The 23,807-nt window shown below is 51.3% G+C and overlaps 1 protein-coding gene across 1 annotated transcript in view; it reads left to right on the forward strand.

The window, feature by feature from the left end:
* The window catches only part of slc15a4 (solute carrier family 15 member 4), a 138,231-nt gene that overhangs the window by 12,078 nt on the left and 102,346 nt on the right, over window positions 1-23,807 (forward strand). The window contains exons 2-4 of the mRNA XM_072495770.1: window positions 12,118-12,410; window positions 14,086-14,254; window positions 14,475-14,585. Of these exons, the coding sequence (XP_072351871.1) occupies window positions 12,118-12,410; window positions 14,086-14,254; window positions 14,475-14,585 (573 nt within the window). The remainder of the gene's footprint in view (window positions 1-12,117; window positions 12,411-14,085; window positions 14,255-14,474; window positions 14,586-23,807) is intronic.

Here is a 23,807-nt window from a genome sequence, read left to right on the forward strand (position 1 = left end):
ATCTGGTGTTTTTACCACATAATTCACCTCACTTAATTTCCTTTCAATCTGATACGGTCCACAAAACCTAGCTTTTAAAGGTTCACCTACCACTGGTAACAACACTAAAACTTTATCCCCACTGGCAAAACTACCAACTTTGGATTTCTTGTCCGCTACCCATTTCATCACATTTTGTGCAACTTTCAAATGTTGTCTAGCCAATTCACCTGCTCTATTTAATCGTTCCCTAAAATTTGACACGTAATCCAATAGTGTAATTTCCGATTTCACACTCATCAATTTTTCCTTAATCAATTTAAGTGGTCCTCTTACCTCATGACCAAAAATTAGTTCAAAAGGACTAAATTTGGTCGACTCATTAGGTGCATCCCTAATTGCAAACAATACGAATGGGATTCCTTTATCCCAATCCTCTGGATAATCTTGACAATACGCCCTCAACATTGTCTTTAATGTCTGATGCCACCTTTCTAACGCTCCCTGCGATTCTGGATGGTATGCAGTTGATTTAAATTGTTTTATTCCTAAGCTAACCATAACTTCTTTGAATAACTTTGAAATAAAATTTGTTCCTTGATCCGATTGAATTTCTGTGGGTAGTCCATATCTGGTAAAGAATTTATGTAACTCCTCCACAATCCTTTTAGCTGTAATATTACGTACTGGAATGGCCTCTGGAAACCTAGTAGATACATCCATTACAGTCAAAAGATATTGATTCCCACTTTTTGTTTTAGGAAGTGGTCCTACACAATCGATAAGGACCCTTGTAAAAGGTTCCTCAAATACTGGAATGGGTATTAAGGGTGCTGGTTTTATCACTGCTTGAGGTTTCCCTATCACTTAACATGTGTGACATGATTGACAAAATTTAACTACATCTTTATGTAGTCCAGGCCAATAAAAATGTTTCTGGATTTTAGCTGGAGTTTTCCTTATTTGCAAATGACCTCCCACTGGTACCTCATGTGCAATTCGCAACACCTCCTTTCTATACCCTACCGGCAATACTATTTGATGAACTTCTGCCCACTTTTCATCCGCCTGCATATGTACAGGTCTCCATTTTCTCATCAAGACATTTTTACGGTAATAACACTCTGGTATACTCTCAGATTCCTCTTTCTGATATATCCATTTTATTTCTATATCTTTCTGTTGTAACTGCGCCAATTTTCCTGAACTAAAAATATCCGCCTCATCCTCCACCTGTTCTTGTTCTTTTTCAACCATCTGATCAAAAATCGTTTCGGATAATTGCACTTCAACTTCATCTTCACTCTTTGATTTCTCCTCTTGTCTTAACCTGTGACTTTGCGACCTTGTTACTACACAATCCGGATAAATCCCATGATATTCGTCCTTTAACACTTCAGTTGACTGATTTTCCACTGGCTTATCAACCACAGTAGGCATCACTCCCACCTGCGTCCAGCTATATCATTACCCAAGATAAACTGTATTCCTGGACAAGATTGTTTATCTATTACTCCTACTACCACTTCACCACTCTTCACTGGACTTTCCAACCTTACCTTATATAATGGAACGCTACTCCTCTCACCCTGAATTCCACCCATCACCACCTTTTCTGGCAACATTCTTCCCAAACTACACAATTCCTCATCTCTTACCATTAAAGATTGACTAGCCCCTGTATCTCTTCAAATTGTGACTTCTTTACCTGCTCCTCCTGATACACATGAGTAAACTTTACCCACACAAGTAAATTCTTTAAAGACATCTGGCACCTTCTTAACCATTACTTCTTGAACAGGCTGTACAATCGTTTGCACCTCCTTTGCTTCCCTTGGGCTTTCCTTTACCACTCTAACAAACCCCACCGTCTTATCCTGTTTTTCCACATCAGCCTTCCCAGTGCTTTTCTTCAACCACCGACACTGACTTTACATGGCCTAGTTTATTACAGTGAAAACATTTGAAACTTTTCATTTCTTTTCCACCCTCCTGGATTTCTTTTTTAATCTGAGGTACACTCTCTTTATTGTCTCCTATCAGATCACCTTTACCACTTTTTCTCATGTCCTCAGTTTCTATCCCTCACCGGCTGAAACTGATGTCGGAAACCAATCTTTTATTTATGAACTAATTCATAATCATCTGCCATTTCCGCTGCTAATCTCACAGTTTTAACCCTCTGTTCTTCCACATGAGTTCTCACTACATCAGGAATTGAATTTTTAAACTCCTCCAAAAGTATAATTTCTCTGAGAGCTTCATACGTTTGGTCAATTTTCAAAGCCCTTATCCACCTATCAAAATTACTCTGTTTGAACCTTTCAAACTCCATGTATGTTTGACCAAATTCTTTCCTTATATTTCTAAACCTTTGTCTGTAAGCTTCAGGCACTAGCTCATATGCACTTAAGATGGATTTCTTCATCTCCTCATACGTTCCAGATACCTCCTCCGGTAGTGATGCAAACACTTCACTAGCTCTACCTACCAGCTTTGTTTGAATCAGTAACACCCACATGTCCTGTGGCCATTTCATTTGTTTAGATACCTACTCAAATGATATGAAAAAGGCTTCCACTTCCTTCTCGTCAAACCTTGGCAATGCTTGGACATATTTAAATCGATTCCCACCAAGCCTTCGACTATGACGCTCTTTCTCACTCTCCTCCTCACCATCATCCAACTATATGTTTCCCTTTACGTCTGCCAATTTTAACTGATTGTCATGTTTCATGGCCATTTTCTGAAGTTCAAGCTCCCTCTCTTTATCTTTTTCCCTGATCTGTATCTCCCTTTCTTTTTGTTTTTGTTCTGTTAGGGCTATTCTTTGTTTTCTCCTTTCTTCTCTCTCCTTTTCTTTTTCCTCTCTCTCTTTCTTTTTCCTCTCACTCTCTTATTCAAGCCGCTTTAATTCTTTCTCATGGTCCATTTGTTTAATTTGCAACTGAATTTTTGCCATTTCCAATGAGTCAAACTGTATCTCAGGCAACTTTAAATGCTTAACCACCGCCATAATTACCTCATCTTTTCACATTTTGTCAGGTAATGTTAACAGCAATGTTCTTGCCAAATCTAACAGTCTGCTTTTCCTTTCTGTCCGTAACGTACTACGTGAGACATTCTCTATTCACAACACTCTCTCCACTTAAACTAAAATACCACACCTGAAAAGCAATAATCCTTCACTGTCTTTAAGTTCACAAAAGCCAATCCAATAGATAGACTTTTATCCTCCTCGAGCCCCCAATTGTTATGGGAGAGGCGTTTTCAGAACCCCAAAATGTATCATGGAGTTCAACCAACCTCTCCCTTTAATGTATTTGTTGCTTTTCCTAGCACACGGCTTGTTCCCGAGGAGTGGGATTACAATTATGGACACGTAGGTTTTTAAACACAAAACAATGTTTATTCCATGAACTCAACTTAACATCTTGAATAAACATTGGATCTCTTAACACCCCTTACTTCAAAGATAACTCAGAAAATATTGCAACAGTAAATAATTCCTCAAAATGTTCCTTCAAACTTCCAAGAGACTTAACACCTTTAAACGGAATCACATCAGATTAAAGGCTTTACTATTAGAACATAGAACAATACAGCGCAGTACAGGCCCTTCGGCCCACGATGTTGCACCGAAACAAAAGCCATCTAACCTACACTATGCCATTATCATCCATATGTTTATCCAATAAACTTTTAAATGCCCTCAATGTTGGCGAGTTCACTACTGTAGCAGGTAGGGCATTCCACGGCCTCACTACTCTTTGCGTAAAGAACCTACCTCTGACCTCTGTCCTATATCTATTACCCCTCAGTTTAAAGTTATGTCCCCTCGTGCCAGCCATATCCATCCGCGGGAGAAGGCTCTCACTGTCCACCCTATCCAACCCCCTATTATGAGTTTAAATCACCCAAATGATCCAGAGATAGTCTTTTATGGCAGAGATCCATCTCACTGCAAACACACACTCCCAAGCTCTTTTCAAAACTGCAAAACTAAACTGCAAAATGGTTGACCTGAGCTCCACCCACTCTCTGACATCACTGTTTTCTTAAAGGTACATTGCTTAAACATCCATGTCTTAAAGGTACTCTCACATGACAGTTAGCTGCTAGTATCTTTTTTTTGCTCCCTCCTTGCCTTTTTTCAATTCCCTTCTGGCCAGCCTGATTCTCCATTGTATTTTCTACCTGTCATACATGTACTACTTCCTTTCCAACTTCACCTCTAACTCTCTACCTATCATCCAGTCTGCTCCAGGTTTGATTTGACCTACCTAAGGAAATATACCTTTACATTTCCTGCAATACTGCCTCTTTGAAAGTAGCCCATTGTTCAGCCACAGTCTTTTCCGCCAACATTTAACTCCAACTCGCTCGACTCGGATGCATTCTCATTGCATCAAAGTTGATTTTCCCCCATATAATTATCCTTGCTCTGGATTGCCCCGTGTCCTTGTCCATGACCAACGTAAACCTTGTGATACAATGGTCACTGTCCCCGAAATGCTCTCCCACTGTTATTTGATCCACTTGGACCAACCCATTCCCCAGAAGCAGGTCCGACAGTGCCTGCCCTCCTGTTTAACCGGAAATGTACTGCTGCAGAATTGATTTTCAACATCCTACAGGAATTCCTGCCCCTCTTGTACTTTTGCACTATTCCTATTCCAGTCTACACTTGGATAATTGAAGTCACCCATTATAATGACTCTATAATTCTTGCACCTCTCTGTAATTTCTTTGCAAATTTGTTCTTTTACATCCCTTCCACTAATTTATTGTCTGTATACCACAACAATCAACATTATTGCACCTTTTCCATTTGTTTCCTCTACAGAGAAATTCTGTCCTCTGGAACATCATCTCTTTCCAATGCTGTAATACCATCTTGAATCAATACAACTTCCCCTCCCCTTTTCTTCCTTTCTTGCTTCTAATCATAATTACATTTGTGAACCTGTGCCCGTAGTTCACCAATCTTATTAACCACACTCCGCTCATTTACATAAATGTACATTGATCCTGGTTTAGGCTTTTTAACTTTACCCCTTACTCTGGCCCCCTCTAGTGACTTACTATACCCTACTCTAGTTCTGTACTCTCACTCTCTCGCGCCCCCTCTCACTCTCTCGCGCCCCCTCTCACTCTCTCGCGCCCCCTCTCGCTCTCTCGCGCCCCCTCTCGCTCTCTCGCGCCCCCTCTCGCTCTCTCGCGCCCCCTCTCGCTCTCTCGCGCCCCCTCTCGCTCTCTCGCGCCCCCTCTCGCTCTCTCGCGCCCCCTCTCGCTCTCTCGCGCCCCCTCTCGCTCTCTCGCGCCCCCTCTCGCTCTCTCGCGCCCCCTCTCGCTCTCTCGCGCCCCCTCTCGCTCTCTCGCGCCCCCTCTCGCTCTCTCGCGCCCCCTCTCGCTCTCTCGCGCCCCCTCTCGCTCTCTCGCGCCCTCTCTCGCGCCCCCTCTCGCTCTCTCGCGCCCCCTCTCGCTCTCTCGCGCCCCCTCTCGCTCTCTCGCGCCCCCTCTCGCTCTCTCGCGCCCCCTCTCGCTCTCTCGCGCCCCCTCTCGCTCTCTCGCGCCCCCTCTCGCTCTCTCGCGCCCCCTCTCGCTCTCTCGCGCCCCCTCTCGCTCTCTCGCGCCCCCTCTCGCTCTCTCGCGCCCCCTCTCGCTCTCTCGCGCCCCCTCTCGCTCTCTCGCGCCCCCCTCTCGCTCTCTCGCGCCCCCCTCTCGCTCTCTCGCGCCCCCTCTCGCTCTCTCGCGCCCCCTCTCGCTCTCTCGCGCCCCCTCTCGCTCTCACGCGCCCCCTCTCGCTCTCTCGCGCCCCCTCTCGCTCTCTCGCGCCCCCCTCTCGCTCTCTCGCGCCCCCTCTCGCTCTCTCGCGCCCCCTCTCGCTCTCTCGCGCCCCCTCTCGCTCTCTCGCGCCCCCTCTCGCTCTCTCGCGCCCCCTCTCGCTCTCTCGCGCCCCCCTCTCGCTCTCTCGCGCCCCCTCTCGCTCTCTCGCGCCCCCTCTCGCTCTCTCGCGCCCCCTCTCGCTCTCTCGCGCCCCCTCTCGCTCTCTCGCGCCCCCTCTCGCTCTCTCGCGCCCCCTCTCGCTCTCTCGCGCCCCCTCTCGCTCTCTCGCGCCCCCTCTCGCTCTCTCGCGCCCCCTCTCGCTCTCTCGCGCCCCCTCTCGCTCTCTCGCGCCCCCTCTCGCTCTCTCGCGCCCCCTCTCGCTCTCTCGCGCCCCCTCTCGCTCTCTCGCGCCCCCTCTCGCTCTCTCGCGCCCCCTCTCGCTCTCTCGCGCCCCCTCTCGCTCTCTCGCGCCCCCTCTCGCTCTCTCGCGCCCCCTCTCGCTCTCTCGCGCCCCCTCTCGCTCTCTCGCGCCCCCTCTCGCTCTCTCGCGCCCCCTCTCGCTCTCTCGCGCCCCCTCTCGCTCTCTCGCGCCCCCTCTCGCTCTCTCGCGCCCCCTCTCGCTCTCTCGCGCCCCCTCTCGCTCTCTCGCGCCCCCTCTCGCTCTCTCGCGCCCCCTCTCGCTCTCTCGCGCCCCCTCTCGCTCTCTCGCGCCCCCTCTCGCTCTCTCGCGCCCCCTCTCGCTCTCTCGCGCCCCCTCTCGCTCTCTCGCGCCCCCTCTCGCTCTCTCGCGCCCCCTCTCGCTCTCTCGCCCCCCTCTCGCTCTCTCGCGCCCCCTCTCGCTCTCTCGCGCCCCCTCTCGCTCTCTCGCGCCCCCTCTCGCTCTCTCGCGCCCCCTCTCGCTCTCTCGCGCCCCCTCTCGCTCTCTCGCGCCCCCTCTCGCTCTCTCGCGCCCCCTCTCGCTCTCTCGCGCCCCCTCTCGCTCTCTCGCGCCCCCTCTCGCTCTCTCGCGCCCCCTCTCGCTCTCTCGCGCCCCCTCTCGCTCTCTCGCGCCCCCTCTCGCTCTCTCGCGCCCCCTCTCGCTCTCTCGCGCCCCTCTCGCTCTCTCGCGCCCCCTCTCGCTCTCTCGCGCCCCCTCTCGCTCTCTCGCGCCCCCTCTCGCTCTCTCGCGCCCCCTCTCGCTCTCTCGCGCCCCCTCTCGCTCTCTCGCGCCCCCTCTCGCTCTCTCGCGCCCCCTCTCGCTCTCTCGCGCCCCCTCTCGCTCTCTCGCGCCCCCTCTCGCTCTCTCGCGCCCCCTCTCGCTCTCTCGCGCCCCCTCTCGCTCTCTCGCGCCCTCTCGCGCCCCCTCTCGCTCTCTCGCGCCCCCTCTCGCTCTCTCGCGCCCCCTCTCGCTCTCTCGCGCCCCCTCTCGCTCTCTCGCGCCCCCTCTCGCTCTCTCGCGCCCCCTCTCGCTCTCTCGCGCCCCCTCTCGCTCTCTCGCGCCCCCTCTCGCTCTCTCGCGCCCCCTCTCGCTCTCTCGCGCCCCCTCTCGCTCTCTCGCGCCCCTCTCGCTCTCTCGCGCCCCCTCTCGCTCTCTCGCGCCCCCTCTCGCTCTCTCGCGCCCCCTCTCGCTCTCTCGCGCCCCCTCTCGCTCTCTCGCGCCCCCTCTCGCTCTCTCGCGCCCCCTCTCGCTCTCTCGCGCCCCCTCTCGCTCTCTCGCGCCCCCTCTCGCTCTCTCGCGCCCCCTCTCGCTCTCTCGCGCCCCCTCTCGCTCTCTCGCGCCCCCTCTCGCTCTCTCGCGCCCCCTCTCGCTCTCTCGCGCCCCCCTCTCGCTCTCTCGCGCCCCCTCTCGCTCTCTCGCGCCCCCTCTCGCTCTCTCGCGCCCCCTCTCGCTCTCTCGCGCCCCCTCTCGCTCTCTCGCGCCCCCTCTCGCTCTCTCGCGCCCCCTCTCGCTCTCTCGCGCCCCCTCTCGCTCTCTCGCGCCCCCTCTCGCTCTCTCGCGCCCCCTCTCGCTCTCTCGCGCCCCCTCTCGCTCTCTCGCGCCCCCTCTCGCTCTCTCGCGCCCCCTCTCGCGCTCTCTCGCGCCCCTCTCGCGCCCCCTCTCGCTCTCTCGCGCCCCCTCTCGCTCTCTCGCGCCCCTCTCGCTCTCTCGCGCCCCTCTCGCTCTCTCGCGCCCCTCTCGCTCTCTCGCGCCCCCTCTCGCTCTCTCGCGCCCCCTCTCCCTCTCTCGCGCCCCCTCTCCCTCTCTCGCGCCCCCTCTCCCTCTCTCGCGCCCCCTCTCCCTCTCTCGCGCCCCCTCTCCCTCTCTCGCGCCCCCTCTCCCTCTCTCGCGCCCCCTCTCCCTCTCTCGCGCCCCTCTCCCTCTCTCGCGCCCCCTCTCCCTCTCTCGCGCCCCCTCTCCCTCTCTCGCGCCCCTCTCCCTCTCTCGCGCCCCCTCTCCTCTCTCGCGCCCCCTCTCCCTCTCTCGCGCCCCCTCTCCCTCTCTCGCGCCCCCCTCTCCCTCTCTCGCGCCCCCTCTCCCTCTCTCGCGCCCCCTCTCCCTCTCTCGCGCCCCTCTCCCTCTCTCGCGCCCCCTCTCCCTCTCTCGCGCCCCCTCTCCCTCTCTCGCGCCCCCTCTCCCTCTCTCGCGCCCCCTCTCCCTCTCTCGCGCCCCCTCTCCCTCTCTCGCGCCCCCTCTCCCTCTCTCGCGCCCCCTCTCCCTCTCTCGCGCCCCCCTCTCCCTCTCTCGCGCCCCCTCTCCCTCTCTCGCGCCCCCTCTCCCTCTCTCGCGCCCCCTCTCCCCTCTCTCGCGCCCCCTCTCCCCTCTCTCGCGCCCCCTCTCCCTCTCTCGCGCCCCCTCTCCCTCTCTCGCGCCCCCTCTCCCTCTCTCGCGCCCCCTCTCCCTCTCTCGCGCCCCCTCTCCCTCTCTCGCGCCCCCTCTCCCTCTCTCGCGCCCCCTCTCCCTCTCTCGCGCCCCCTCTCCCTCTCTCGCGCCCCCTCTCCCTCTCTCGCGCCCCCTCTCCCTCTCTCGCGCCCCCCTCTCCCTCTCTCGCGCCCCCTCTCCCTCTCTCGCGCCCCCCTCTCCTCTCTCGCGCCCCCTCTCCCTCTCTCGCGCCCCTCTCCCTCTCTCGCGCCCCCTCTCCCTCTCTCGCGCCCCCTCTCCCTCTCTCGCGCCCCCTCTCCCTCTCTCGCGCCCCCTCTCCCTCTCTCGCGCCCCCTCTCCTCTCTCGCGCCCCCTCTCCCTCTCTCGCGCCCCCTCTCCCTCTCTCGCGCCCCCTCTCCCTCTCTCGCGCCCCCTCTCCCTCTCTCGCGCCCCCTCTCCCTCTCTCGCGCCCCCTCTCCCCTCTCTCGCGCCCCCCTCTCGCGCCCCCTCTCGCGCCCCCTCTCGCGCCCCCTCTCGCGCCCCCTCTCGCGCCCCCTCTCGCGCCCCCTCTCGCGCCCCCTCTCGCGCCCCCTCTCGCGCCCCCTCTCGCGCCCCCTCTCGCGCCCCCTCTCGCGCCCCCTCTCGCGCCCCCTCTCGCGCCCCTCTCGCGCCCCCTCTCGCGCCCCCTCTCGCGCCCCCTCTCGCGCCCCCTCTCGCGCCCCCTCTCGCGCCCCCTCTCGCGCCCCCTCTCGCGCCCCCTCTCGCGCCCCCCTCTCGCGCCCCCTCTCGCGCCCCCTCTCGCGCCCCCTCTCGCGCCCCCTCTCGCGCCCCCTCTCGCGCCCCCTCTCGCGCCCCCTCTCGCGCCCCCTCTCGCGCCCCCTCTCGCGCCCCCTCTCGCTCTCTCGCGCCCCCCTCTCGCCTCTCTCGCGCCCCCTCCCGCTCTCTCGCGCCCCCTCCGCTCTCTCGCGCCCCCTCCCGCTCTCTCGCGCCCCCTCCCGCTCTCTCGCGCCCCCTCCCGCTCTCTCGCGCCCCCTCCCGCTCTCTCGCGCCCCCTCTCGCTCTCTCGCGCCCCCTCTCGCTCTCTCGCGCCCCCTCTCGCTCTCTCGCGCCCCCTCTCGCTCTCTCGCGCCCCCTCTCGCTCTCTCGCGCCCCCTCTCGCTCTCTCGCGCCCCCTCTCGCTCTCTCGCGCCCCCTCTCGCTCTCTCGCGCCCCCTCTCGCTCTCTCGCGCCCCCTCTCGCTCTCTCGCGCCCCCTCTCGCTCTCTCGCGCCCCCTCTCGCTCTCTCGCGCCCCCTCTCGCTCTCTCGCGCCCCCTCTCGCTCTCTCGCGCCCCCTCTCGCTCTCTCGCGCCCCCTCTCGCTCTCTCGCGCCCCCTCTCGCTCTCTCGCGCCCCCTCTCGCTCTCTCGCGCCCCCTCTCGCTCTCTCGCGCCCCCTCTCGCTCTCTCGCGCCCCCTCTCGCTCTCTCGCGCCCCCTCTCGCTCTCTCGCGCCCCCTCTCGCTCTCTCGCGCCCCCTCTCGCTCTCTCGCGCCCCCTCTCGCTCTCTCGCGCCCCCTCTCGCTCTCTCGCGCCCCCTCTCGCTCTCTCGCGCCCCCTCGCGCCCTCTCGCGCCCTCTCGCGCCCTCTCGCGCCCTCTCGCCCTCTCACGCCCTCTCGCCCTCTCACGCCCTCTCGCCCTCTCACGCCCTCTCACGCCCTCTCGCCCTCTCACGCCCTCTCTCTCTCGCCCTCTCTCTCTCGCCCTCTCTCTCTCGCCCTCTCTCTCTCTCTCGCCCTCTCTCTCTCTCTCGCCCTCTCTCTCTTTCCCTCTCTCTCTCTCGCCCTCTCTCTCTCTCTCGCCCTCTCTCTCTCTCTCTCTCGCCCTCTCTCTCGCCCTCTCTCTCTCTCTCGCCCTCTCTCTCTCTCTCGCCCTCTCTCTCTCTCTCTCTCGCCCTCTCTCTCTCTCGCCCTCTCTCTCTCCCACACCCCCGCTCTCTCTCTCCCTCAACCCCTCCCTCAAGACCCAAAAGAGGTGTTTTTTTTGGTGTATTGGACATTCTGAACTCTCCCTTTGTGTACCCAAACAGGCGCCGAGTGTGCCGACTAAGAGATTTTCACAGTAACTTCATTGCAGTGTTAATGTAAGCCTCCTTTTGAGACTAATAAAGATTATTATTATTGAGCCTGGCAACCAACCTGTCAGGTTGGGATTCAAGGGAAGCCACTGAACCCTCTAGGCGAAAGCAGCTCTCCCTCTGCTCCACTGACTACTGTCTAAAGGCAGAAGCTTTTAGACCCTGAAAGAACAAGTTGTCTCTCTCGCTCTCACTCGCCTATTTCTCTGAGTCTGTAGCGAAAACCATTACATTCGAAAGAAAAGCTAACACGCACCTGATGGCCTGGATTGAAAATGAAACCAACTGGAACGTGTCCATCTGATCAACGACTGTTATTCTTTTACTTTCATCATTATTTTACACCCCTCTTTCCCCTCTGTGTTTGTTTGTCTGTGTGTGCATGTAGAGGGTGGAGTGAGTTAAAGGGGTGGGGTTAAAGGGGTGGGGTTAGAGATTTGATTGTGATTAACCAGTTATACTTGTTGCCTTTTTAATTATAGTTACTGTTAATAAAAAGTTATTTGTTTGAATTGACAAACCTTATGACTACTTATTGTCAGCCGAAGACATCGATTAGTTTAAAATACAAGCTAATTTCAACTGTGTTGCGCCTCTGGGTCAAGTGGGGGAGGTAATTGAGCACGCACTGGCCCAGGGTGCCATAACATTCTCTGTCTGCGCTTTTAGCCCCCGCTATCCCTGCTGTCCTCACTGACTCTTGGAGTGTGCTCCCGCTCTCACTCCCCGTGCTTTTAGCCCTTTGCTGTCCTCACTGACTCTCGGAGTGAACTCCTGCTCTCTCTCAATCTCGCTCTCTCTCGCTCTACGATTTTAGTCCCCGCTGTTCTCACAGACCCTCGGAGTGAACTCCTACTCTCTCTTTCTCTGCGCTTTTAGCCCCCACTAAGTTGTTGCTGACTCTTGAGGGGATGATATGATTTAGAAATTGGTTAAGGGATAAATATTAGGATCCAGGGAGAATTCTGCTGCTTGCAGGAACTTTTGAGAGGATAGATGAAGCTTTGATTAAAGTGTCATCAGAAAGACACCAGCTCCAACAGTGCAGCACACCATCAAGACTGTACTGTCAAGCTTGATTATGTGCTTAAGTCTCTGAAATTGGACTTACACCAATTCCCTTCTGACCCTGAAGTGAGAATGCAACCACTGTGTCAAAGCTAACAGCTTAATGCTTGTCCGAGGACGTAAAAGAGGAGAAGCTGCCAATTGATCCATAAGATTGCAAATTCTAAAGCCATTTTCTTCTATTGTATCATACTACTTGTATAGTATTTTATAGTGTTTTGTATTTCAAACATTTTGTGCATGGTGACGGTAAGATGGTTCATGTGACTGAAATTTTGGTACAGTGATACTGATTTGTTTTTCTGCAACAGGTGAAAGACCGAGGGCCTGAAGCTACTCGTCGTTTTTTCAACTGGTTTTATTGGTCAATTAATTTGGGCGCCATTGTCTCATTGGGTGGCATTTCATATATTCAACAGAATTGTAGCTTTCTCCTCGGATATATTATCCCTACTGTTTGCATGGGGATCTCTTTCCTTACCTTTGCGTGTGGCAAATCAGTCTTCATCTCAAAGCCACCTGACGGCAGTTCCTTCTCCGACCTGTTCAGGATCCTTTTTTACTCCTGCTTTTCAAGGAAACCCAATCATGAACAAAATCCCAGGTAAAGGTTGCATGGTTATCATTAGTATTTTAAACATTATATTTTGAGGATATGCTGTGCGGCTAATCCAGTTTGTGCCATCAATTGTCTCTTTCTGCTCTTTTTTTGTATTGCATATTATACATATTTGCAAGTACAAAGTTTGCGAAAACAATTCGCACTGAACGGGTTTTATGTGGAATTTGAAGAGTTGTGCTGGTATAATGTTACATCAAGAACTTGCACTCATATACGACCTTGTATCTCAACTGTTCACATTTAAAAGGAAAACATTTTTAGAAGCACAGTTAATGCTGTATTGAACTTCAAAATCCACACTATCGTCCCACTTTACAGCTTATTACAATCCCAGACCAGACCCCAACAGTGGCTCGGATACTGGACCAAAACCTCATTATTTTAGTTTATTTTGTAAGCTTGTGCAAAAAGAATACTTTATTCCAGGAGTGACTGCATGAAGAAATACGTATTTGGTATTTTTAAAACCAAACTTTATTATTAACACAGTATTAAAATCTTTAACTTCGCACCCAAAAATAGCTTACAATTGTCCCTTGCGTAATATTACTCCACTCGCTATTAAACAGCAAGAAAAAAACATACGGCACTTAATCCATCCTACATTCCAATGGCACAGAGTAATACTTGCTTTCCAGAACAGATTTGGCTCATGTTAAAATCACTGCAGACTCTGGCTGGATGTCTTCAAGAAGCTGTTTCAACTGGTTTATTTCCGCTCTCTTTCCCCCCCCCCCCCCCCCTGTCCTCTGATAAGTCTGCACTGTTTTAAATACTATTCTTTTTTTTGATTATCCTACTTTGGGAACAAAAGACCTTACTTGTGGATTCGTGTTAGCCAGATCAGAAGTTGACTCAAAATCTTTCTCACTGTCTGAACATCTTAGCTCCACCCAGCAATGACATCTGAAAAGGCTGAAAACACATTAACTCCCCAGGGACTTCTCCTACTCAAACAACAGTGCATTAGCTCAAGCTTTTGATGGTCAATTTCACATCTAACTCCTAAAAGCTTTTAACTCTTGAATTGCCAAATAATAATCCAATATATCTACAATCCTACATTTGTCACAAGCTGTTAAATTGCATTGGGAGTTTAGAACATAAGAAATAGGAGCAGGAGTAGACCATTTGGCCCTTGAGCCTGCTCTGCCATTCAATAAGATCATGGCTGATCTGATTATGGCCTTAGTTCCATTTTTCTGCTTACCCCCATAATCCTTGACTCAGCTTTGGGCATATTCAGTGACCCAGCCTCCAACACTTGCTGGGGAAAAATTCAGACGACTAAAGATTCTCCGAGAAGAAATCCCTCCTCATCACCACCTTAAGTGGGAAATCCAACTTATTTTGAAACTGTGACTTCTAGTTCAAGATTCCTGTTGGCATCTACCCTGTCAAGCCCCCCTCAGAATCAATATTTTTGATAAACAATCATCAGGATGCTACTTGTTTTAACTTGTTTTCATATTTTAATGTTGCATCTTTAGCCTAGCTATTGTATTTTTAAGGAACTTTGGATAATGTGTTTTCATTAAATGTAATTTTATCTATTCCTGGCAGGATGTTCTTGTTTAACACATTCTGAAGGCTGATAGTGTTTATTTAACACTTTTGTAAGCAACAGGAACTATAAAATATTTATTTTTGCTTTCAGCCAGAGCAATAGGATTTACCCACCACCTATTCAACCAGGTTTTCTGGATTTCGCCAAGACTGTCTATGGTGGACGATTTCAAGAGAACAAGGTGGAGGATGTGAAGTCCTTTGCCAAAATTATTCCAGTATTCCTGGCACTCATTCCTTACTGGACAGTTTATTTCCAGGTCAGATGTCATTTGTATGCCGTTAATGGACAGAATATTGAATTGTATGCACTGTACATTATTTAAACATTAAAACTGTGTGTATGTCATAAGTCTGTTTTACATATTTAATTCTTCAATGCATCATATACAAGCAAGTTATAAACAGAATTCATAATCTTTTTGGGAGAGAGCATTGTGTGTAGCTAATACTGAAGTTTTCTTTGTCTTTGTTTTATAGATGCAAACCACATATGTTCTACAGAGTCTGCACCTACAGATCCCAACATTTTTTGACAGTCATAATAACAGCAACGTTAGCAATTCGTTTGCAAGCTGCAATCATCACATGGTAAGATCCAATTTTAAAGCCAGTCCTGCCTCATGCTTTTTGAAAGAATACATGTGTTTAGGATAATGGTTTTGAAAGCAGGCCTATCAAGTGTCAGAAGGCAGTTTTCATATATAATCTTTTCCAATAGTGTGTTAATGTACAACTGGGACTGGTGCTGCTTGCATTTGGACAGGTGTCCAAAAGAGTCCTTACATCATACATCTCCATATTTTGGGGCACTTTTTTTGGGAATGGAACCCTAGGACAGCATAAGAAGTAGCAAAGAATTAATGTTGTTAGTCTCAGGTAGGCTTAGTCCTGTCCCAAGAAAGGGAGGAATGAATGCTAAAACTGCACGTTGATGTGAGGTTTAGAGAATTTCTTTTTAAAAATTATGATATTTTTATGTTACGGTGTAAGTTTCATTGCTAATATATGTAATGCAGTATGTCAACAATCATCTGAAATAGTGTCTAGTTTTCATCCTCTCGTGATGGTCATATCGAGGTCCTGGAAAAGACTTGAAGGAGGTTCAGTAGAACAATCCTAGTTTAAATCCCCCTCAGTTATCATAATAGGCATAAAGAACTGGGTCTTATTTTTCATCAGGAAATGTTAGACTTTGGATTGATATTGAAATGTTGAAAATGACAAAGGCTATGTGTGGACAGACTGTTTGAACTAGTTAGATGAAGGAAAGAAAACAAGGGATCATGGACGTAAGCTATATAGGCTTAAATTTCAGGAGATTTCCCTTACACAAAAGGTTATCATTGTGTACAACAAGTTGCCAGCATATGTCATGAGCACAGACTCTGTGGAACAGTTTCAAAAGGAACTAAATGAGTTTCTTGATGTTGCTATATATAAAAGATAGACTTGATGTTTGGATATTTACCTCATGGCCATTGTGAAGTTCTGAACAGATTTTGATTGCCTTGAGGAGTCAGAGGAGTTTCCCACATGTTGTTTCTCTGAATTGGTTTAAGATTGTTTTTATTTGGGTGGCACGCGGCGCAGTAGTTAGCACTGGGACTACGGCGCTGAGGACCTGGGTTCGAATACCAGCCCTGGGTCACTGTCCGTGTGGAGTTTGCACATTCTCCCCATGTCTGCGTGGGTTTCACCCCCACAACCCAAAAATGTGCTGGTTAGGTGGATTGGCCATGCTAAATTGCCCCTTAATTGGAAAAAAAATAATTGGGCACTCTAAATTTATTTTTAAAAAGATTGTTTTTATTTGCGTTACCTCTTCCAGGGGATTGCATGACTGCCAGTGGGAGAGCACTGGGGGTCATGATGCATTGTAATTGGAGCAGACGTGATAGACAAACCAAGCCTTTCCTTTGTGCCTGTTTGTATGTAAATCAACACGACTTCCAGGATGACTGAGCATTTGATTGTGGTGCTTTTTGATGTTTTAGTTGTAGCTTTTCCCTACTTGAATTAATTCATATCATTCAGTTCAGGGCTCCTTTAATGCAAATTTAAGCCAGGATTTTTTTCCATCGAGCATTTTGAATGTGTAATGGAGTATGATACTTGCAATATCTCTACCTGCGAAGATTTATGGATCAGTAATTGGTTGTTAATGGGAACATGTTAAAGGAGGGTATATGTTTACGTGAGAAAAAAGCTTTAACTTCAGAATTAGGTAACTGACCTTCCAATTGAGGTTGCCTTTTCCTTCACATTTTCTAAGGGCATTTGAGGAAATGGAACATCGTTGCTTAATATGGGTTGTCAGGAGCCTTGCTTAACAATCTTGGGCAGTTTAAAATTTTAAAGTTCTGTTCAAGTAGTTTAACATTTCAGCTTATAAAATGAGGTGTTTGGATATTTATTTACAATTCAATATTGTAACACATCTAAGGTATAGAAAGCTGTACATATTTCTTCATCCGTTACATACTTCTGCTACAGTTGACATTGACTTGTGGACATTTGTGCCTTATCCAAACACAAAACCTGCGATAAGTGCCTCTTTGGAATAAGTTTAAGTTTACCAAACAATGCACCTTCACAGTCTGTGACGTTCTGTGAAAACACATCAAAAACAAGGCCTTTAAACTTAGCTAGGTAATGTATTCACCAAAGCTTGGTGACATTCTGTAAACTTTGATGTATAAGTGGTACACCAAGGAAAATATAATTTGGAAGTGCCAATGTCTTCTTTCTAAAAGCTGCAAAATGAGTGCGAACATACATTGCATTCAGTTAAGGATCTTGGTGTTCTGCTCTATTATGAGAATCAGGCTTGCATAACTATACTTCTCCAATTTGACTAACAAAACATTGTGACAATTATTGCTACTTTCTCTTCCCATTCTTCCAGCTCTCCTGAAAGAGCTGGTATGCAGAGTTCTCTTAATTTTAATGGAGGATTTTTAAAAAATGTACACCTGTTTTCTAATCATTAGTGCATTACCTGTCATCTGATCCAGCACAATCTAATGTAATGTAATAAAATCTGGGTTTACTCATTCATAATATAGATGGGTTTGAGTTTAACAGCTTTAGTGCCATTTCTATTTTATTTTAGTTCTGATTTAGTAATTGGGAGCAGGAAAACATCTTCGTCCTTTTTTCAATTTTTTGTCTTAACCTTTAACATAGATTAACATAGAATTTACAGTGCAGAAGCAGGCCATTTGGCCCATCGAGACTGGACCGGCTCTTGGAAAGAGCACCCTACCCAAGGTCAACACCTCCGCCCGATCCCCATAACCCAGTAACCCCACCCAACACTAAGGGCAATTTTGAACACTAAGGGCAATTTAATGTTTTTCAATTTGTTGTGTCACAAATATTGGGATTTCAGATGTAGTCCATGCCGTATGGGTTAAAGGACTGGGTTAGTATGTGACTGCTGCTGTCGGTTTGAAAGGCAGTAGGCTTTTTGGAGACGGATGCAATTAAAGCATCTCAAAAGTTGGGCTAATGGATTTTTGTTTATATAAATGAGGTTCCCTGGGGTGTAGATAATTAAATACAGCCTTAGAAGATTATGTAGTTCATGGGAGGAGCCAGGGCAGCAGTCCGATTTGAGTTTTCAGTTTTGAGTTCAGTTAAAGATTTGACTGTGAACAGACCAGCAGCTGCTCTCAAAACAACAAGTTGCATTTAAAAGTGGATTTTGACCCAAGGTGGGATTTGCTTGAGTGAAGGTAAAAGATAGCAGTTGGGATTTATTTCATTGTATTGCTGATTGTTTAATTATAAACTGTTTTCTTGTATAAGGTTCAAGTTATTTTGACCCTGTATTAGTAATAAAGTTTATTTTAGCATACCATATCCCTCTTTGTGCTTGGAATCACTCCTAGAGTGTGGTATCCCTTCCTCACAGCCTTTTTTTAAATAAATGATTTTTATTAAGGTTTTCATAAAATGTCAATAACAAAATGAAAAAAGAACCCAACAGGGTTAAGTACAAAACACAGTCTAGAAAAGCAACCCTCCATACCCCCTCCCCCCTGTACATAGATAATAAATTAACATTAACACCCCGACTTAACACAACAGGTATATACACCCCCTCAGACCCTTCAGTGTAAATAACAAAAACAAAAATAAAGTAACCCCCCCCCCCCCCCGAGTTGCTGCTGCCATTGACCAATGTCTACCGTTCTGCCAGGAAGTCTAAGAACGGTTGCCACCGCCTAAAGAACCCTTGAACCGACCCTCAAGGCGAATTTCACCCTCTCCAATTTAATGAACCCCACCATATCGCTGATCCAGGATTCCACACTTGGGGGCCTCGCATCCTTCCACTGACGCAGGGACGCAAAGGCCAGAATACCGGCCTCTTTCGCCTCCTGCACTCCCGGCTCCTCTGCCACCCCAAATATTGCGAGCCCCCAGCCCGGTTTGACCCTGGATCCTACCACCCTCTACACCGTCCTCGCTACGCCCTTCCAAAATTCCTCCAGCGCTGGGCATGCCCAGAACATATGGGTGTGGTTTGCTGAGCTCCCTGAGCACCTAACGCACCTGTCCTCACCCCCAAAAAACCGGCTCATCCTTGTCCCGGTCATGTGTGCCCTGTGCAGCACCTTAAACTGTATGAGGCCGAGCCTCGCGCACGATGAGGAAGAGTTCACCCTCCCTAGGGCATCTGCCCACGTCCCCTCCTCAATCCCCTCTCCCAACTCCTCCTCCCACTTACCTTTCACCTTCACCACCGAGGCTTCCTCCTCCTCCTGCATCACCTGGTAAGTTTCCGAGATCTTCCCCACTCCCACCCACCCTCCCGAGAGCACGCTGTCCTGTACTGTATGTACCTGTAAGTACCTGAAGGTGTTCCCCGGGGGAAGCCTGTACTTCTCCTCCAGCTCACCCAAGCTCGCGAACTTCCCGTCCACAAACAGGTCCCCCAACTTTCGTATCCCTGCCCTGTGCCACCCCGAAATCCCTCCACCTGTTCTCCCTGGGGTGAACCGGTGGTTCCCCTGTATTGGGGTCCACGTCGAGGCCCCAACTTCCCCCCCTATGCCCCCTCCACTGCCCCCAAATTTTGAGGGCAGCTGCCACCACTGGGCTCGTGGTATACCTCCTTGGAGGGAGCGGCAGCGGCGCCGTTGCCAGCGCCCCCAGATTCATACCCACAAAAGACGCTGTCTCCAGCCTCTTCCATGCAGCCCCCTCCATCACCCACTTGCGCACCATCGTCGCATTGGTGGCCCAGTAATACCCACAGAGATTGGGCAGCGCCAGTCCCCCCCTATCTCTACTCCGCTCCAGGAACACCCTTCTCACCCTCGGAGTCCCTCGCGCCCACACAAACCCCATTATACTCCTGTTAACCCGCCTAAAATGAGCCTTCGGGATAAACACGGGGAGGCACTGGAACAGGAACCTTGGGAGCACCGTCATTTTGATTGACTGCACCCTACCCGCCAAGGACAGCGGCAACGCGTCCCACCTCTTGAACTCCTCCTCCATTTGCTCCCCCAGCCTTGTAAAATTAAGCCTATGCAGGGCCCCTCAGCTCCTGGCCACCTGGACCCCCAAATACCTGAAGCTCCTCTCTGCCCTTTTTAGTGGGAGCACGCCAATCCCCCTCTCCTGGTCCCCTAGCTGAACTACGAACAGCTCGCTCTTCCCCATGTTGAGCTTGTACCCCGAAAAGTCCCCGAATTTCCTAAGAATCCTCATTACCTCCGGCATACCCCCCACCGGGTCCGCCACATACAGCAGCAGGTCGTCCGCATAGAGCAACACCCCATGCTCCTCTCCACCCCGCGCCAACCCCCTCCAGTTCCTTGACCCCCCTCAGTGCCATAGCCAGGGGTTCAATCGCCAGTGCGAAGAGCAGGGGGGACAGGGGACACCCCTGCCTCGTCCCTCGGTGCAACCGAAAGCACTCGGACCTCCTCCTGTTTGTGGCCACACTCGCTATCGGGACCTCTTACAACAGCCTAACCCACCTGACAAACCCCTCCCCAAGCCCGAACCTCTTCACCTCCCACAGTTACCCCCACGCTACCCTATCGAAGGCTTCCTCCACTGCACCTCCGCCTTCCTGGTGGTCACCAGGTCGAATTCGGCCTGGAGGCTGTGCCTCTTCCTCAGCAATCCTTCCCCTGGCACCTCCGCATACCTCCTGTCTACCCTCACCATCTCCCCCACCAGTATCTCTCCCTCCCCCCGCTCCCTCCGCTCCTTGTGGGCCCTAATGGAGATCAGCTCTCCCCTCACCACCGCCTTCAGCGCCTCCCATACCGTCCCCACTCGGACCTCCCCTTTGTCGTTGGTCTCCAAGTACCTCTCTATACTTCCTCGGACCCGCTCGCTCAACTCCAAGCGCCACAGCGGGCGCTGGTCCCTCTCCTCCCCCATCTCCAAGTCCACCCAATGCGGGCCGTGGTCCGAAATGGCTATTGCCGAATACTCCGTATCCTCTCCTCTCGCTGTCAGCGCCCTACTCAAAATGAAAAGGTCGATTCGGGCATAAGCCTTACATGTGAGAAGAATGAAAATTCCCTAGCCCCTGCCCTTGCAAATCTCCAAGGGTCCACCCCTCCCATCTGGTCCATAAACCCCCTCAGCACTCTAGCCGCCGCCGGCTTCCTACCTGTCCTAGAACTGGAGCGACCCAGTGCCGGATCCAGCACCGTGTTAAAGTCTCCCCCCATTATCAGGCCCCCCACTTCCAAGTCTGGGATCCGACCCAACATACGCCGCATAAAACCCGCATCGTCCCAATTCGGGGCATACACATTGACCAGTACCACCCTCTCTCCCTGCAACTTACCACTTACCATTGCATACCTGCCGCCATTATCTGCCACAATGCTCGTTGCCTCGAATGACACCTTCTTTCCCACCAAGATCGCCACACCTCGATTTTTGGCATCCAGCCCCGAGTGAAACACCTGACCTACCCACCCTTTCCTCAATCTTACCTGGTCTGCCACCTTCAGGTGTGTTTCCTGGAGCATAACCACATCCGCCTTGAGTCCCTTCAGGTGCGCGAATACGCAGGCCCACTTAACCGGCCCATTCAGTCCCCTTACATTCCAGGTTATCAGCCGGATCAGGGGGCTACCCGCCCCCCCCTCCCCTGCCGACTAGCCATGACCCCTCCTCGGCCAGCCACGCGCCCGCACCCCACACTCTGCCCGTTCCCCACAGCGACATACCCCCGTCTCGACCCCCCCCACCCCACTCGCTCCAGCTCCCCCTTTACCATAGCAGCAGCAACTCAATTCTCTACCCCCCCCCCCCCCCACCCCCCACCCCCTCCCGGCTAGGACCCATCCTAGCTGATTTACTCCCCCCATTGCACTTCCGCAAGTCAGCTGACTCCTGCTGAAACGGCCACTCCCGCCTCTCCTTCGTCTCCTCCCATTGTGTGACACACCCTTCTCTCCCGTTCCCTATCCATAGGCTCTCCCCCTCCCCTTTCCATTCTAAGCGCGGGAACCAACCCTCGCTTCCCCGCACCTGCCCCGCCCCCTCCAGTCTTCAGCACGGGAAAAAACCCGCGCTTTCCACCTACCCGGTCCCGTCACCTCTGACGCAACTCCTTTTACAGGCCCGGTCCCCTCACCCCCGACTCGGACCTCCCCCTCCCCGCGAGGCCCCATCTGACCGCCGTCCACCAACCCAGTTCCGTTTACCTACCCCCCTCCAAGAGCCCCCCCCGACCAACCCAACCAAAACAGTGCCCAACCCGCCCCCAACCACCCTCACCGACCTGAAAGAGAAAAACACAGAGAAAAAGAAACCAGGAGCAAAGCAAAGGCCCCCCCACCCTCAAAAAAAAAAAAAAAAAAAATTAAAATAACATCAACCGCAGTCCCCAATCGCCCATCCCGACCCTCAATCTGTGTCTAACTTCTTGGCCTGAACAAAGGCCCACGCCTCAGACTCAAAATAATGGCGCCTGTCCTTGTAGGTAACCCACAGGTGCCTTCCTGTGCAGCACCGCCTTCGCTCGATTGTACCCGGCCCCCCTCTTCGCCACCTCCGCACTCCATTCCTGGTATATTCGAACCTCCGCGTTCTCCCACCTGCTGCTCCTCTCCTTCTTGGCCCACCTGAGCACACACTCCCGATCCACGAACCGATGGAACCTCACCAGCACCGCCCGCGGAGGCTCGTTAGCCTTGGGCCTCCTCGCCAACACTCTATGGGCCCCTTCCAGCTCCAGGGGCCCCTGGAAGGACCCCGCTCCCATCAGCGAGTTCAACATGGTGACCACGCAGGCCCCCACGCCCGGCCCCTCCGGGAGGCCCAGAATCCACAGATTCTTCTGCGTCGACCGATTCTCCATCTCCTCGAACCGCTCCTGCCATTTCTTGTGGAGCGCCCTGTGCACCTCCACCTTTACCGCCAGGACTAAGATCTCGTCCTCTGTGTCGGAGATCTTTTGTCGAGCCTCACTGATCACCACCCCCTGGGCTGTCTGTGTCTCCAACAGCTTATCAATAGAAGCCTTCCTCGGCTCTAGCAGGTCAGCTTTAATCTCTCTGAAGCAGCGCAGGATACCCTCCTGCTGCTCCTCCGCCCACTGCATCCACGCTGCCTGGTCTCCGCCTGCCGCCATTTTGTTCTTCTTCCCTCGCACCTTCTTTGGGTCCACTACCACCTTTTTAGTTGCCCCGCTCCTAGTCGAAGCCATATACTATCGGGGAGCTGTTATAAACTCCTTCCCACATCGGGAAATGTCGAAAAAATGCCTTTGGGGGCCCTGAAAAGAGCCCAAAAGTCCGTTTTTGCGGGAGCCGCCGAATGTGCGACTTAGCTTCTATACAACATAGCAGGCAAAGGCTCACCCACAGGAACATAGTGTCAAACAATCTACTGGAATGATAGAAAATAGTGAACCCATCCCTCCCTGCCCAAAATAATCTCTGTAGAATTTCAACAGTAACTTCCACAGGAATTCATGCAAATGTTACTTTTTATTCAGCAAGCAACATTACCTACACAAGGTGTCAGCCACATACGGGCTGAACTTTTATATCAGTGCCAATTGGCTCCCCGCCCATAGCGAGGAAGCTTGCAGCACCAATGAGCACAGGGAAACCATCATCCCCAGCTGGATGTGTCCCATGTAAGTTATTGCAGTTACTATGTTCAAAGAGTAGTTAAGCAGTTACAACATATTAAGCACATGACAAATGGTACTTAAATGGCAAGATTTCAATTTTTTTTACATGTACTTTGCATATATGCCAAATGGTTATAAATTATATATGTGAATCTGAAAGTAAACACGAGCAACTGTTCATATAATCATCAAAATTCTGGAAGGACTGGCATCCCCTGTGTTTCGAGGGAGAATCTGATAAAAGTCCTGAAATTAACCACATTTAAACAAAATCTCATAGTAACACCAAATCTTGGCTCAGAGTTACAGAAAAGAATGAAAGTTGCAGAATAATTACAATTTTGATCCCTGCAATCAATCTGCATGCATACCAACCAGATGGGGGCCATCTATCTGCCTGTGTGACGCTGAGTATAACATTATTTAATGAATCTCCCTCAAATAAACTTTTGAAAAGAAATGTAGTTCCGTGCTTTTAACAATGAAGGAAACATGAGGAATTTGGAAACAAAGTAATAAAGTTTTAACCAACAACTTTGCTTGTTGTTTTAAACAGGGAGGCATAACTAATTTGCATCTTAAGTATTACAAATTGGATAAATGTAAACTTTATTCCATGTAGTTTTTTTCTTCGCTAAACATTTTCAAAATAATGTACACATTTTGATACCATATTTAGTACC

This window comes from Scyliorhinus torazame, chromosome 1 (genome assembly GCF_047496885.1).
Source record: "Scyliorhinus torazame isolate Kashiwa2021f chromosome 1, sScyTor2.1, whole genome shotgun sequence".
Classification (NCBI taxonomy): Eukaryota; Metazoa; Chordata; class Chondrichthyes; order Carcharhiniformes; family Scyliorhinidae; genus Scyliorhinus; species Scyliorhinus torazame.